General features: G+C 48.1%; 1 protein-coding gene across 1 annotated transcript in view; it reads left to right on the forward strand.

Moving 5' to 3' along the window:
- Positions 1-14,578, forward strand: part of noc2l (NOC2-like nucleolar associated transcriptional repressor) — a 233,678-nt gene that overhangs the window by 24,092 nt on the left and 195,008 nt on the right. The window contains exon 5 of the mRNA XM_070860484.1: positions 3,692-3,812. Coding sequence (XP_070716585.1) covers positions 3,692-3,812 — 121 coding nt within the window. The remainder of the gene's footprint in view (positions 1-3,691; positions 3,813-14,578) is intronic.

Genomic DNA, 14,578 nt, shown 5'->3' on the forward strand with positions numbered 1-14,578 from the left:
TGAAATACAAAAGGATAGTATACAGGTACAGCGAGTGATCAGGAAGGCCAATGGTATCTTGGCCTTTATTGCAAAGGATTGGAGTATAAAAGCAGGGAAGTCTTACTACAGCTATACAAGGTATTGTTGAGGCCACACCTGGAATACTGCGTGCAGGTTTGGTTTCCATATTTATGAAAGGATATACTTGCTTTGGAGGCAGTTCAGAGAAGGTTCACTAGGTTGATTTCGGGGATGAGGGGGTTGACATGAGGAAAGGTTGAGTAGGTTGGGCCTCTACTCATTGGAATTCAGGTGATCTTATCGAAACATAAGATTATGAGGGGGCTTGACAAGGTGGATGTAGAGAGGATGTTTCCACTGATAGGGGAGATTAGAACTAGAGGGCATAATCTTAGAATAAGAGGCAGCCCATTTAAAACAGAGATGAGGAGAAATTTCTTCTGAGGGTTGTAAATCTGTGGAATTTGCTGCCTCAGAGAGCTGTGGAAGTTGAGTCATTCAATAAATTTAAGACAGAAATAGACAGTTTCTTAAATGATATGGGGTTATGGGAAGTGGGCGGGGAAGTGGAGCTGAGTCCATGATCAGATCAGCCATGATCTTATTGAATGGCGGAGCAGGCTCGAGGGGCCGTATGGCCTACTCCTGTTCCTATTTCTTATGTTCTTATGTGGGTGTCGCTGGCAAGACCAGCATTTATTGCCCATCCCTAATTGCCCTTGAGAAGGTGGTGGTGAGCTGCCTTCTTGAACCGCTGCAGTCCGTGTGGTGAAGGTGCTCCCACAGTGCTGTTAGGGAGGGAGTTCCAGGATTTAGATCCAGCGACAATGAAGGAACGGCCGATATATTTCCAAGTCAGGATGGTGTGTGACTTGGAGGGGAACGTGGAGGTGATGATGCTCCCATGTGCCTGCTGCCCTTTGACGTTCTAGGTGGTAAGAGGCCGTGGGTATGAGAAGTACTGCCGAAGAAGCCTTGGCGAGTTGCTGCAGTGCATCTTGTCGATACTACACACTGTAGCCACGGTGCATCGGTGGTGGAGGGAGTGAGTGTTGAAGGTGGGGGATGGGGTGCTGCCCCTTGAATGAGATTAACTAACATAGCACAGGCTAGAAATTAAACCTGGAGCCTTTCTGCTCTTCATAACTCCCATACCACACCAGGAATTTACCAATTGGAGGAGCTGTTTGAATGGGAAACTTTTCTTGTCAGTCAGATTTTGTCCGATTACGCTCCTGTGAATGTGTTTGCTTCTTATCTACATGCTGCCCCTCGGCGAGATTATCCGGAAATACAGCACCAGGTTCCACAAGTACGCTGACGACACTGGGCCCTCCCTCGCCACCATCTCTCTCAACCCCTCCACTGTCTCTGAATTGTCACGTTGCTTCCCCGACATCCAGTACTGGATGAGCAGAAATTTCCTCCAAATAAATATTGGGGAGACCGAAGCCATTGTCTTTGGCCCCCAGTGCAACTGCATTCCCTAGCCACCGACTCCATCCCTCTCTCCCTGTCAACTGTCTGAGGCCAAACCAGACCATCCGCAACGTAGTGTCATACGTGACCCGGAGATGAACTCCCGACCGCGTGTCCTCTCCATCAACAAGTCCGCCTACTTCCATCTCTGTAACATCGCCCGTCTCCGTCCCTGTCTCAGCTCATCCTCTGCTGAAACCCTCATCCATGCCTTTGTTGCCTCTAGATTTGACTCTGCCAATGCTCTCCTGGCTGGCCTTCCATCTTCCATAAACTTGAGATCCTTCAATACTCTGGGGCCCGCATCCTAACTCGCACCAAGTCCCGCTCACCCACCCCCCCTGATGCTCGCTGACCAACATTGGCTCCCGGTCCGGCAACGCCTCAATTTAAAAATTCTTATCCTTGTTTTTAAATCCCTCCATGGCACTGACTGCTCCCTATCTCTGTAACCTCCTCCTGCTCTGTAACCGTTGGAGATGTCTGCACGCCCCAATTCTGGCCTCTTGTGTATCCCCGTGTTCAGTCGCTCCACCATTGGAGCTACCGAGGCCCCAAGCTGTGGAACTCCCTGCATAAACCTCTCTGCCTCTCCACCTCTCTTTCCTCCTTTAAGACGCTCCTTAAAACCTACTCCTTTGACCAAGCTTTTGATCATCTGTTCGAATATCACCTTATATGGTTCGGTGTCAAGTTTTTATTTTGTAACGCTCCTGTGAAGCATCTTGGGACGTTTTACAATGTTAAAGGCGCTATATGAATACAAGTTGTTGTTCAAGGCCTTGCATAAATGGATAGTTTGACTCATCTAGTGTTTTAGACTTGAATTTTTAATTTAATGGTCAGGATCTAAATCCTTTGATTCCAAAGCATGAGCAGAGATGTTTTTACGATATCGTACAGCACGTCTCAAGTTCACAAGGTAAAATTGGAAGTGTTGTTAAAATTGGTCATTGATAAATTAAGCTTCTAAATATGGATACCAGGTTAGGCTTTCAAACCAGAAAATGCTGGACATCTCAGTGGGTCAGGCAGCAACTGCGGAGAGAAACAGAGTTAACGCTTTAGGTCTTCAGCCCTTCGTCAGAACTGGAAAAAGTTAGAGATATAACCGGTTTTAAGCAAGTTCTTCTTGATCAGTGATGAGACTTCCAGCATTTTCTGTTTTTATCTCAGATTCCAGCGTCCGCAGTATTTTGCTTTTGTACGAGGTTATGCTCGTTGCATCTTCGTACGGGCAGGGAAGAGGAGCCAACAGACCCCACTGATGTATCTGCCTATTCATGTTCCTGGGCTTGACATCTGCCCACAGCAGTTAGCTGAGCCCAGACACTGGTGCCAATTTGCATTGCCCAAAGCTGTGCTTCCCCCTGATGACGCAATGCGGGATGATCTTTTTACTTGAAAGTTGGCATGCAGGTACAGCAGACGGTGAAGAAGGCAAATGGCATGTTGGCCTTCATAGCGAGACGATTTGAGTATAGGAGCAGGGAGGTCTTGCTGCAGTTGTACAGAGCCTTGGTGAGGCCACACCTGGAATATTGTGTGTAGTTTTGGTCTCCTAATCTGAGGAAGGACATTCTTGCTATTGAGGAAGTGCAGCGAAGGTTCACCAGACCGATTCCTGGGATGGCAGTACTGACATATGAAGAAAGACTGGATCGACTAGGCTTATATTCACTGGAATTTAGAAGAATGAGAGGGGATCTCATAGAAACATATAAAATTCTGATGGGACTGGACAGGTTAGGTGCAGGAAGAATGTTCCCGTTGTTGAGGAAGTCCAGAACCAGGGATCACAGTCGAAGGATAAGGGGTAAGCCATTTAGAACCGAGGTGAGGAGAAACGTCTTCACTCAGCGAAGGTTCACGAGACTGATTCCCAGGATGGCAGGACTGAATTGTGAACCTGTGGAATTCTCTACTACAGAAAGTTGTTGAGGCCAGTTCGTTAGAAATATTCAAAAGGGAGTTAGATGTGGCCCATCCAGCTAAAGGGATCAAAGAGTATGGAGAGAGAGCAGGAATGGGGTACTGAAGTTGCATGATCAGCCTTGATCATATTGAATGGTGGTGCAGGCTTGAAGGGCCGAACGGCCCGCTCCTGCATCTATTTTCTATGTTTTTTAATTACTGTATGACATTTAAAAGGATTTATTCTACACTTTCTGTTTTTTAAAAAAAAATGCCGCAAATCTCTACGTTGCAGGAGAAATTAACCTTTAAGCTGTTCCATGACATCGTCCTGGCATTTAAAGCGGCTGTCTCTACAACAAAGGGAGAGGATGCAAGTGGGGAACCTGGAAGATACAAAGTTGAAGACAGTTCAGGTGAGTGCAAAAACCTGCAACTGAAATGTTGGGAATCGGATTAATGAAAATTCCCAAATTGGTGAATATTTAAGCTGAAAATTCCTGCAGTGGCATATTTGCTGATAATGCTAAACTTGGTTAGACCAAATGGAGCACTGCGTTCAGTTCTGGTCACCATATTATAAAAAGGATATCGAGGCACTGGAGAGGGTGCAGAGAAGATTTACAAGGAAAATACCAGAAATGCGAGGGTATACATATCAGGAAAGGATGAACAGGCTGGGTCTCATTTCTCTTGAAAAGAGAAGGCTGAGGGGTGACCTAATAGAGGTCTTTAAAATGATGAAAGGTTTTGATAGAGCGGATACAGAGAGAATGTTTCCACTTGTGGGGAAGAGCATAACTAGAGGCCATCAATATAAGATAGTCACCAAGAAATCCAATGGGGAATTCAGAAGAAACTTCTTTACCCAGAGACTGGTGAGAATGTGGAACTCGCTGCCACAGGGAGTGGTTGAAGCGAATAGTATCGATGCGTTTAATGGGAGGCTGAACAAGCGTATGGGGGAGAAGGGATTAGAAGGTTATGCTGATGGAGTTAGATGAGGAGAGATGGGAGGAGGCTAGAGTGGAGCATAAACGCCGGCATGGACTGGTTGGGCCGAATGGCCTTTTTCTGTCCCGTATATCCTGTGTAATCCTATATTCACAGGAAGCTGTGAATAATTATTTTTAATTGCTCGCAAATGTCTGATCTGATTCACGAGCTGAACTGATGGCAGAGCGCTTGGGCCTAAGGGCCAAGATGATGGATAAGGCGGGGTTTTGAAAGCGGACACCCTTGTCTGTCAGTACTCAGTGCTGAGAGCGGCAGCGAATGAACGTGTTAATTCCAGCACCCTTTCACCAGTCTCTATTTTAAAAAAATATTTGTTCGTATCAAATTACTTTCTGCTATTTTAATAGAGGTGTTAAAATAAGGAGGTCGGCCCCCTCTACTTAAAATAATGGAGAGAGGATTTTGTTACAAGTGCGTTCAATGTTAGTGCAATAAAAACATTCGGAATAATTTATTGCTCCTGTTTTTTGGCTGTAAAGAAGGGATGGGAGGAGGCTCGTGTGCAACACACATGCCAACATGGATCAGTTGGGCCGAGTGGCCTGTTTCTGTGCTGTAGACTCGATCGTTGTTTCTGAGCCAGGACAGCTCTGGCAGCAGTTCCACAAACTCTGATGAAATGTTTAGGGCGCTCGCTCAGTGTTGCGCTCGCTCACTGTTGCGCTCGAGGACGATGCACTCTCGCTTGCTGGGCTTGTGTAACAAGAAAGAATTGCATTTATATAGCGCCTTCCACGACCTCCACACATCCCAAAGCACTTTACAGTCAATGAAGTACTTTGGGAGTATAGTCACTGTTGTAATGCGGGAAACGCGGCAGCCAATTTGCGCACAGCAAGCTCCCACAAACAGCAATGTGATACTGACCAGATAAACTGTTTTTGTGATGTTGATTGACGGATAAATATTGGCCAGGAACACTGGAGAAAACTCCCCTACTCTTCTTCGAAAATAGTGCCACGGGATCTTTTACGTCCACAGCAGATGATGCCTCGGTTTAATGTCTCATCTGATAGAGGGCACCTCCGACAGTGCAGCACTCCCTCAGCACTGCACTGGGGGCGTCAGCTGAGATTTATGTGCTCAAGTTCCTGGACTTGAACCCAAAACCTTCTGACTCCGAGGCAAGTGTGCTGCCCACTGAGCCACGGGTGACACTGTAAAGGAGGCCGTGTGTGTGATTCAGCTAGTAGGCTGTGCCTTGGATACCCCCGCTGTCGGACATTAACTCTCCCATCAGAGCATCTCATTGTATTCTGAATAAGCCCAACGTTTGTGCATGTATTACCTTACTTGCTGGATTATTCCAAACATATATCAGTTTTTTTTTCTTGCTAGTGTTGCAAATTTGCTTTCTGTTAATTTCCTGCTTTCTGGCTGTGCTCTGACTAATTCTCAAGCAAATCTAGTCTTTACTGTTTCATGTTATGCAGACTCAATCGCAGCTTTCAAAAGGGAATTGGATAAGTACCGGACAGGAAAAAAATTGACGGGATACGGGGAAAGGGCGGGGGAGTGGGAGTGGGACTAGCTGAAGGAAGGAAGGATATACTTGCATTGGAGGCTGTTCAGAGAAGTTCCACTAGGTTGTTCCAGAGATGAGGGGGTTGACTTATGAAGATAGGTTGGGCCTATACACATTGGAGTTCAGAAGCATGAGAGGTGATCTTATTGAAACATGTAAGGTAATGAGAGGGCTCGACAAGGTGGATGCAGAGAGGATATTTCCACTCACAGGGGAAACTAAAACTAGGGGGCATAGTCTTAGAATAAGGGGCCGCTCATTTAAAACCGAGATGAGGAGGAATTTCTTCTGAGGGTTGTAAATCTGTGGAATTCTCTGCCCCAGAGAGCTGTGGAGGCTGGGTCATTGAATATATTTAAGGTGAGATAGACAGATGTTTGAGCGAGAAGGGAGTAAAGGGTTATGGGGAGCGGGCAGGGAAGTGGAGCTGAGTCCATGATCAGATCAGCCATGGTCTTATTGAATGGCGGAGCAGGCTCGAGGGGGCCAGGTAGGGGACTCCTGCGCCTATTTCTTATTTTCTTGCAGAGAGCCGGCACGGGCTCGACTGGCCGAGTGGCCCCCTTCTGTGCTGTAACTGTTCTATGATTGGTGCGTCTGCCTCCCGTCCTGCAGAACCCGAACCCAGCTTTGTGATTCTCCCATGACGCTGTCGTGTCCCAGAAACGTCCTCCCTGATTTCCTTCAAATCCAAACCATTAGTGTCCTCGCTCTTAGCAGCTTCTGACCATGAGCTTTGGAGTATATCGTAAGCCTACGTTATCCATTGTGGGGGGGGGGGGGGAAATACTTGATCGGAATACTGTTTGATTTATTGTGTGAGCACCTCAGATTTTGTTTTGAACATTCAAACCAGCGGCACCTGTTCCGATTATGAGCCTCTGAAGAACATTAGAAAGTCTTGTCTGTATTTTGATTTTTTTTTTTAATGATTTGGCAGAATTTTTGTCGCGTTTTAAAATTATTTTTCCAAATGTTAGACAGGCTAACATATTTTGTTTCCATGGCACTGTCAGGAACATGCATTGATATCCTGTTGCGATAATTGGCCGTGTTACGCATTTCAGGATCAATACCGTACTTTATCTCTTGAAGGGGCAGGAGTACACTGCTTGGCATGCAGGCTCATTAAGAACGCGGTGGGGTTAGTCTTGCTGTAAAGTTTATTGTCTTGAGCATTGTTGTGAGCCAATCTTAAAAACTATTCATTTTAAGTGTCAGCCGTGGCTCAGTGGGCAGCACTCTCGCCTCTGAGTCAAAAGGGTGTGGGTTCAAGTCCCACTCCAGAGACTTGAACACACAAACCTAGTGCAGTGCTGAGGGAGCGCTGCACTGCCGGAGGTGCCATCTTTCAGATGAGCCGTTAAACCGAAGCCCTCTCGGGTGGATGTAAAAGATCCCACGGCACTATTTCGAAGAAGAGCAGGGGGGAGTTATCCCCGGTGTCCTGGGGCCAATATTTATCCCTCAATCAACATCACAAAAACAGATGATCTGGTCATTATCACATTGCTGCTCGTGGGATCTTGCTGTGTGCAAATTGGCTGTCATGTTTCCTACAACAGTGACGACACTCCAAAAGTACTTCATTGGCTGTAAAGCGTTTTGAGACGTCTGGTGGTCGTGAAAGGCGCTATATAAATGCAAGTCTTTTTCTTTTTGCACACTTTTTTTTTCTTTTTAAAAGATCTGATTTTCACTGTGCTTGCTGGTATTGCATGGTGCATTTTCACACTGTTGCATTTTGCAGTGCTGTTTATATTTAAAAAAAAACAAAGCCTTCCTAGATACGGAAGCAGCACTCTAGTTTTGAATGGGTTGGGGACTGCGTAATTTTGAGGGGGGGGGGGGGGCGGAAATAAATGAAGAGGAAAAGTTTTAGCATTGGTGGTGATGTGGGAGTTCACGCTGAGGTCAGAGGATTCTGACGAGGCCAAGAATATCGGATGAAGACGGACTAAATTTGGAGGTGGTAAAGATGAGCAGCAGCTGTCGCTTGGGCTTGTGAGGGCCGTGATGGAAGCGTCTTTGAAGGCGAGCAGCAGACCCTCGCTCACAATAAAAAAATATTGGCCCAGAAATCCCAGCCTCCCGGGTCTGTACGAAGTATGTACGGAGTGTGTACGAACCCGGGAAGGCATCGGAAAAGCCGGTTTTCAGCGCACAATGCTCACGCGCTGAAAGGCGCCTTTTCCGATCTGTCGAGCTGGAGCTGGACAGATTCTCCGTATACCGGGAGCGAGGACATTCGCATGGGCAAGATTGCGATATTTACCCATAGCTTGCCCAGCAAATGTCCTCAAAATTCTTGCACCTGATAAAAGCAGGCACATAGCCTACTGTTATAGACGTTAGAGTTTAAAAACATACAAAGATATAATTCAATTACATTTTTAAAAAACACATTTTTACAAACCCTGCCCACTTCGTTACATTTATTTCTAACCATAATTTCAAAAAAACTTTAAAAAAAAACTCGGAAGAAAATGTTTTCTCTCCAGATATTTATTAACTTTAATTTTAATTAAGAGGTTTGTTTTTTTATTTTTTATTACCTGTTTAGTGTGTGTTTTTTTTCTCAATAGCAATGAGAACTGGTAGCTACGGAGCTCTATTTGCTATTAATGAGAAAGCTGTGGAATACTGTACCTGATTGGCTGAGCAGTCACACGTGCTCAGTGGGAACCTGGAGGACGGGCGCGCGCTCCGCAGCGCGGGAAGAGAAGGCCCCCCCCCCCACCGGAATCCCACGCTCCTCATGGACCACCACTTACTTTTGTAGAAACGTTTCAGGTTGGAGGCAATTGCCGACCCCAATTTCAGGGCCATTGGCTTGTGCGTATGTGCAGAATTTCTAACATTGGTTTCAACTGAGAAGCCCTGTACCGTCTGTCACTGATGTGGAGAGGACAAGATAAACTGTGGTAACCATTTCTTCCAGTTGCTGTTGCTGTCCATAACAACTTGCATTTATCTAGCGCCCTTAACATAGTAAAGCATCCCAAGGCGCTTCACTGGAGCGTTATCAAACAAAATTTGACACCGAGACACATGAGGAGAAATTAGGGCCGAAAGAGGTAGCTTTTAAAGAGTGTCTTCAAGGAGAAAAGGCAGGTGGAGAGGTTTAGGGAGGGAATTCCAGAGCTTGGGGTGCAGGCAACAGAAGGCACGGCCACCGATGGTTGAGCGATTATAATCAGGGATGCTCAAGAGGGCAGAATTAGAGGAGCGCAGACATCTCTGGGTGGGGGGACGGGGTTGTGGGACTGGAGGAGATTACAGAGATGGGGGAGGGACGGGGTTGTGGGACTGGAGGAGATTACAGAGATAGGGGAGGGGGCGAGGCCATGGAGGGATTTGAGAACCAGGATTGAGAATTTTAAAATCGAGGCGGTGCTTAACCGGGAGCCAATGTCGGTCAGCGAGCCCAGGGGGTGGTGGGGCAGCCGAATTTTGGGTGTCCACAAGTTGATGGAGGGTGGAACATGGGAGGCTGGCCAGGAGTGCTGAGGCAAAGGCGGAGTGCGTGGTGCTATATTTTTCCTCTCTGTATCTATAAGTAAGACAGGTTCAATTCCAGAAGCTCTGAGCAATGTCTGCCAAAGATTTATCATTAAAACATTGAATTCATCATTTGGCATAATCTAAGTGACCTCCCGCAGTATTGCTCACATGTAATCTGGGATCGGGGCCAAGATTTGTGATGGTTCGTTGCTAAAAAAAAGCTGTGTCTAACCGAGCCGGTCCTTTTAAGACCTCTACTCGGGTACTTTCTCGAGGGAAAATAATGCGGATGTGGGAAATCTGAACTAAGAACGGGAATGTTGGAAAACGTTCAGCGGGTCAGGCAGCATCTGTGGAGAGAGAAACCCTGAGGGGGGCCAAATTGCCCCTTTTTATAGCCCCATTAGCGCCTCCGGGGAGCGCTAACGGGCCGGAGGAGATTTTTCGCCCGGGGAAGGCGGGGGCCGGGGGCACTATCGCCCCCGCCCCCCGGGACATCGACCCGGAGTTTGCGATGCGCTGCCAAAGCAGTGCCGCGCCCCGCGGTTAGTGCACCGGGCTGTCGCGCAACCGCCGGTGACATCATCGCCGTGTACGTCGACACCACCCCCCCCCACTTAACGCCCCGCGGGTCGCGAAGCCTGATGCGAGCGGATGTCAACGCTAGCTTCACGGAGCTCGCTGACGTCTGCTGTCGGGGCGCTCCTTAAAGGGGAGGGCGCTAGCACACCAGGGCCGCCATCTTTTTTTGGTCTGGTCGGCTCGGCGATGGTGGCCCGAGCGTGCTGTGGGCCGCCATCGTGCAGCGCGGCGCTCCGATTTGGGTGCCGGACTGCAGGCCCAGTCCCACGCGGCCCATAGTGGGCCCAGTGGAGGCCGTCGGAGGCCTCCCCTTTAAGCGAAGGGCAGGCCGCCTAGCGCTTGTCTCCCCGCCCCAGTAGCGCCCCGGTTACCGCCCCCAGAGGAAGTGGAGCGCGGCAGATTGCGTTCCGCTTCCTTTTGAGGGCCGGTAAGGGCAATTCCGCGGCTGGAGGGGGTGGGCGGGGCTTCTGCACCGAGCTCTCCGGCTAGTTACCGCCCCGTTAGTGCCGTCGGGGCAATTTTACCCTCTTAAAGTTTCTGCTCGATGAGTTTTCAGTGCCACAAACCACTGTGGGGGCAGCTCCGCCGTGCGGAATACAGAGGTTCGAGAAGCGGGCAGCTAGGGATGGGCAATAATGTTGACCTTGCCAGCGATGCCCACAGCCCGAGAATTGGAAAAAAAAAACCATTGTGATGTGCACTGGTCTTTTTCAGATCAGCTGTCCTCCTTTTTAGATGTTATTTTTGCCCTTGCAGTCTTAGAATCATAGAACGGTTACAGCACAGAAGGAGGCCATTCGGCCCATCGAGCCCGTGCCGGCTCTCTGCAAGAGCACCTCAGCCAGTCCCACTCCCCCGCCCTTTCCCCGTAGCCCTGTAAATTGTTTTACTTCAGGTACTTATCCAACTCCCTTTTGAAAGCCGCGTTTGAGTCTGCCTCCACCACCCTCTCAGGCTGCGCATTCCAGATCCTAACCACTCGCTGCGTAAAAAAATATTTTTTTTCTTGTGTCGCCTTTGGTTCTTCAGCCAATCGCCTTAAATCTGTGCCCTCTGGTTCTCGACCCTTCCGCCAATGGGAACAGTTTCTCTCTCTCTACTCTGTCCGGACCCCTCATGATTTTGAACACCTCGGTCAAATCTCCTCTCAACCTTCTCTGCTCAAAGGAGAGAAGAAGCCCAGCTTCTCCAGTCTATCCACGTAGCTGAAGTCCCTCGCCCCTGGAATCACCCTCGTAAATATTTTCTGCGCCCTCTCTGAGGCTTTCACATCCTTCCTAAGGTACGGCGGCCAGAATTGGACAGAGGCCGAACCAGTGTTTTATAAAGGTTCCTCGTAACTTCCTTCCTTTTTGATGCTTGCTATGTCTTTTCCACTCTCCGTCTGTGATATGGAAGAAGAAAGAGACGCTTTAAGAATTGACTGCTGGGAATCTGGTCCCATGCCTCCCACAAAGCTCGGCACGCCTTCTGGGAAGCCGCTTCAGTTTTATGATCTGCCTTTTTCTAAGATGAATAACCAACAGGAAAATCAATTTCACAGCTTAGAGGTCAGAGATTATTTAAGAACTATTCAAGCAGTGTTGAACTTGCTGGCAACCGTTTCTGGAATCTGTCGCGTGGAAGGGCTAATCTAGTCATTAGGTACTTACTGTGTCTGGAGAAGTCGCTCTAACTCGCACCATCCGGCACTGTTACGAAAAGCATTAGATGTCATAATCGTCAACTGGTGCAGAAAAATTGTTTTCACCTTGGGTAAGAGAGTTTTTAAATGTACCAAACTGTGAGTGTGATCGATCACTCTGGGCAAGCTGCCCTTTCCCACTTTACGTTCACTTTGGGTGCTGAAGAAACTTTCCCCCCGTGCTTTTGTTACTTCTACGCTCGACCATTCCGATGTTCCCCTGGCCGACCTCCGTAAACTTCAGCTCATCCAGATCTCAGCTGCCCGTGTCCGAACTCGCACCAAGTCCCACTCGCCCTGTGCACGCTGTCCTACATTAGCTCCCGGTCCGGCAACGCCTCGATTTCAAATTCTTCCCATTCTGTTCCTATTCCTCCATGTCCTCGCCCCCTCCCTATCTCTGCAACCTCCTCCAGCCCCACATCCCCCTCAGATCTCTGCGCTCCTCCAATTCTGACCTGTTGCGTGTCCCCAGACCAGTGGGCCTAGTTTTTCATTGGTCTAGGGGTCTGCCGCTGGGATCAGGAGCCAGATTTAGCAACACGATCATGAATTAAAATGACACCAAAACAAAAAGCACGTTGTTATTGAGAACGAGTTGGTTTATTAGCAAAAGGTTTAACAATCACTGCACATTACCAGTTCATCCACTTGGCTCACAACTGCATACCTCATCGTGGATCCTCCGAACCCAACTGGCTGGGGTTTTATTGAATCTTGTGAACATCACGTGACTGGCTAAGCCTACAGTGCAACAGCGCTACAACTATTTTAATTGAACTATAAAGCTGAGTGCCGCCTTATTAAAGGGGCACTAGAACTAGAAATTAACAAATAAAACTTTGTGAACCTTAAACGTTCAAATTAAAATTTGCTTGCCGGGGGCGATGATGCACTCCAGTCCCTCCGATGCCCACCTCTCGCGGAAGGCCGCGAGCGTACCGGTGGACACCGTGTGATCCATCTCCAGGAACACCCTGGTGCAAACGTAGCCGCGGAAGAGAGGCAGGCAGTCGGTCTGAATGACCCCCTCGACCGCCCACTGCCTGGACCGGTTAATGGCCACCTTGGACAGGCCCAGGAGCAGTCCTACGAGGTGGCCTTCCGACCTGCCCACTCCCCTCTGCACAGGGTGCCCAAAGATCAGGAGCGTGGGACTGAAGTGCAACCAAAATTTGAGGAGCAGCCCCTTCAAAGCAACAGCTCTACAAACCTGCGAGCATACTCACCGGTGCATACATTACAGCATTGGTTCCCCTTTATTGACCCGACACGTATCCCTTTAATAACGCGGTCAAACATAAGAACATAAGAAATAGGAACAGGAGTAGGCCACACGGCCACTTGAGCCTGCTCCGCCATTCAATAAGACCAAGACTGATCTGATCATGGACTCAGCTCCACTTCCCCGCCCACTCCCCATAACCCCTTATTCCCTTATCGTTTAAGAAACTCTCTATTTCTGTCTTAAATTTATTCAATGTCCCAGCTTCCACAGCTCTCTGAGGTAGTGAATTCCACAGATCCACAACCCTCTTAGAGAAGAAATTTCTCCTCCTCATCTCTGTTTTAAATGGGCGGCCCCTTATTCTAAGATCGTGCGCTCTAGTTCTAGTCTCCCCCATCAGTGGAAACATCCTCTCTGCATCCATCTTGTCAAGCCCCCTCATAATCTTACACGTTTCGATAAAATCATCTCTCATTCTTCTGAATTCCAACGAGTAGAGGCCCAACCTACTTAACCTTTCCTCGTAAGTCAACCCCCTCATCCCCGGAATCAACCGAGTGAACCTTCTCTGAACTGCCTCCAAAGCAAGTATATCCTTTCGTTAATATGGAAACCAAAACTGCACGCAGTATTCCAGGTGTGGCCTCACCAATACCTTATATAACTCTAGCAAGCAGTAGCAACCTCGTGTGTTACTTTATACTGCAGCCCGTAGACAAATCCGCAGTTTGTGCTATCAAAATTATACACAAATGAATGCAGATGCATTAATATTTACCACTGTAATTTAGTTCCTCTGGCCAACATTTATTTTATTTTATGTTTATGCTTAGGGAATCGTTTTTACAAAGTGTAAATGTATTGCATTTCAGTGCCATTCACACTTGCCAGAAACGAAAGCAATACTTGCCAGCTTTCTATTATAATTACAAACCTATAATCTAATACACAGTCTGCTATTGCATATTCACTGGTGACAGCACAGCAGTTTTTTTAATCAAAATTGCAAAGATGCACATTTATAATATTGGGAATGTAACTAATAACATGCAGATTACACCCAACTTTTGTTTTGGATTCATCTCCATAATATCTGCAGGAAAAATTTAGGGAGCAGCGCCAGCCCTTATACATGGCCTTTTTCGATCTTGCAAAGGCCTTTGACACTGTGAGGGTCTATGGAGCGTCCTCCTCCGTTTTGGATGCTCCCCGAAAGTTTGTCACCATCCTTCGCCTGCTCCACGACGACATGCAGGCCGTGATCCTTACCAGCGGATCCATCACAGACCCAATCCATGTCCGGACCGGGGTCAAACAGGGTTGCGTCATCGCTCCAACCCTCTTCTCAATCTTCCTCGCTGCCGTGCTCTACCTCACTGTCAACCAGCTCCTCGCTGGAGTGGAACTAAACTACAGAACCAGTGGGAAGCAGTTTAACCTATGCCGCCTCCAGGCCAGGCCCAAGATCACCCCAAACCTCTGTCTGCGCCTGTGTCTGTGCACATTCTGAGGCTGAACTCCAGGATATAGTCAATGTATTCACCGAGGCATATGAAAGCATGGGCCTCACGCTTAACATCCGTTAAGACAAAGGTCCTCCACCAGCCTGTCCTCGTCGCACAGCACTGCGCCCCCCCCCACC

This window comes from Pristiophorus japonicus, chromosome 18 (genome assembly GCF_044704955.1).
Source record: "Pristiophorus japonicus isolate sPriJap1 chromosome 18, sPriJap1.hap1, whole genome shotgun sequence".
Classification (NCBI taxonomy): Eukaryota; Metazoa; Chordata; class Chondrichthyes; family Pristiophoridae; genus Pristiophorus; species Pristiophorus japonicus.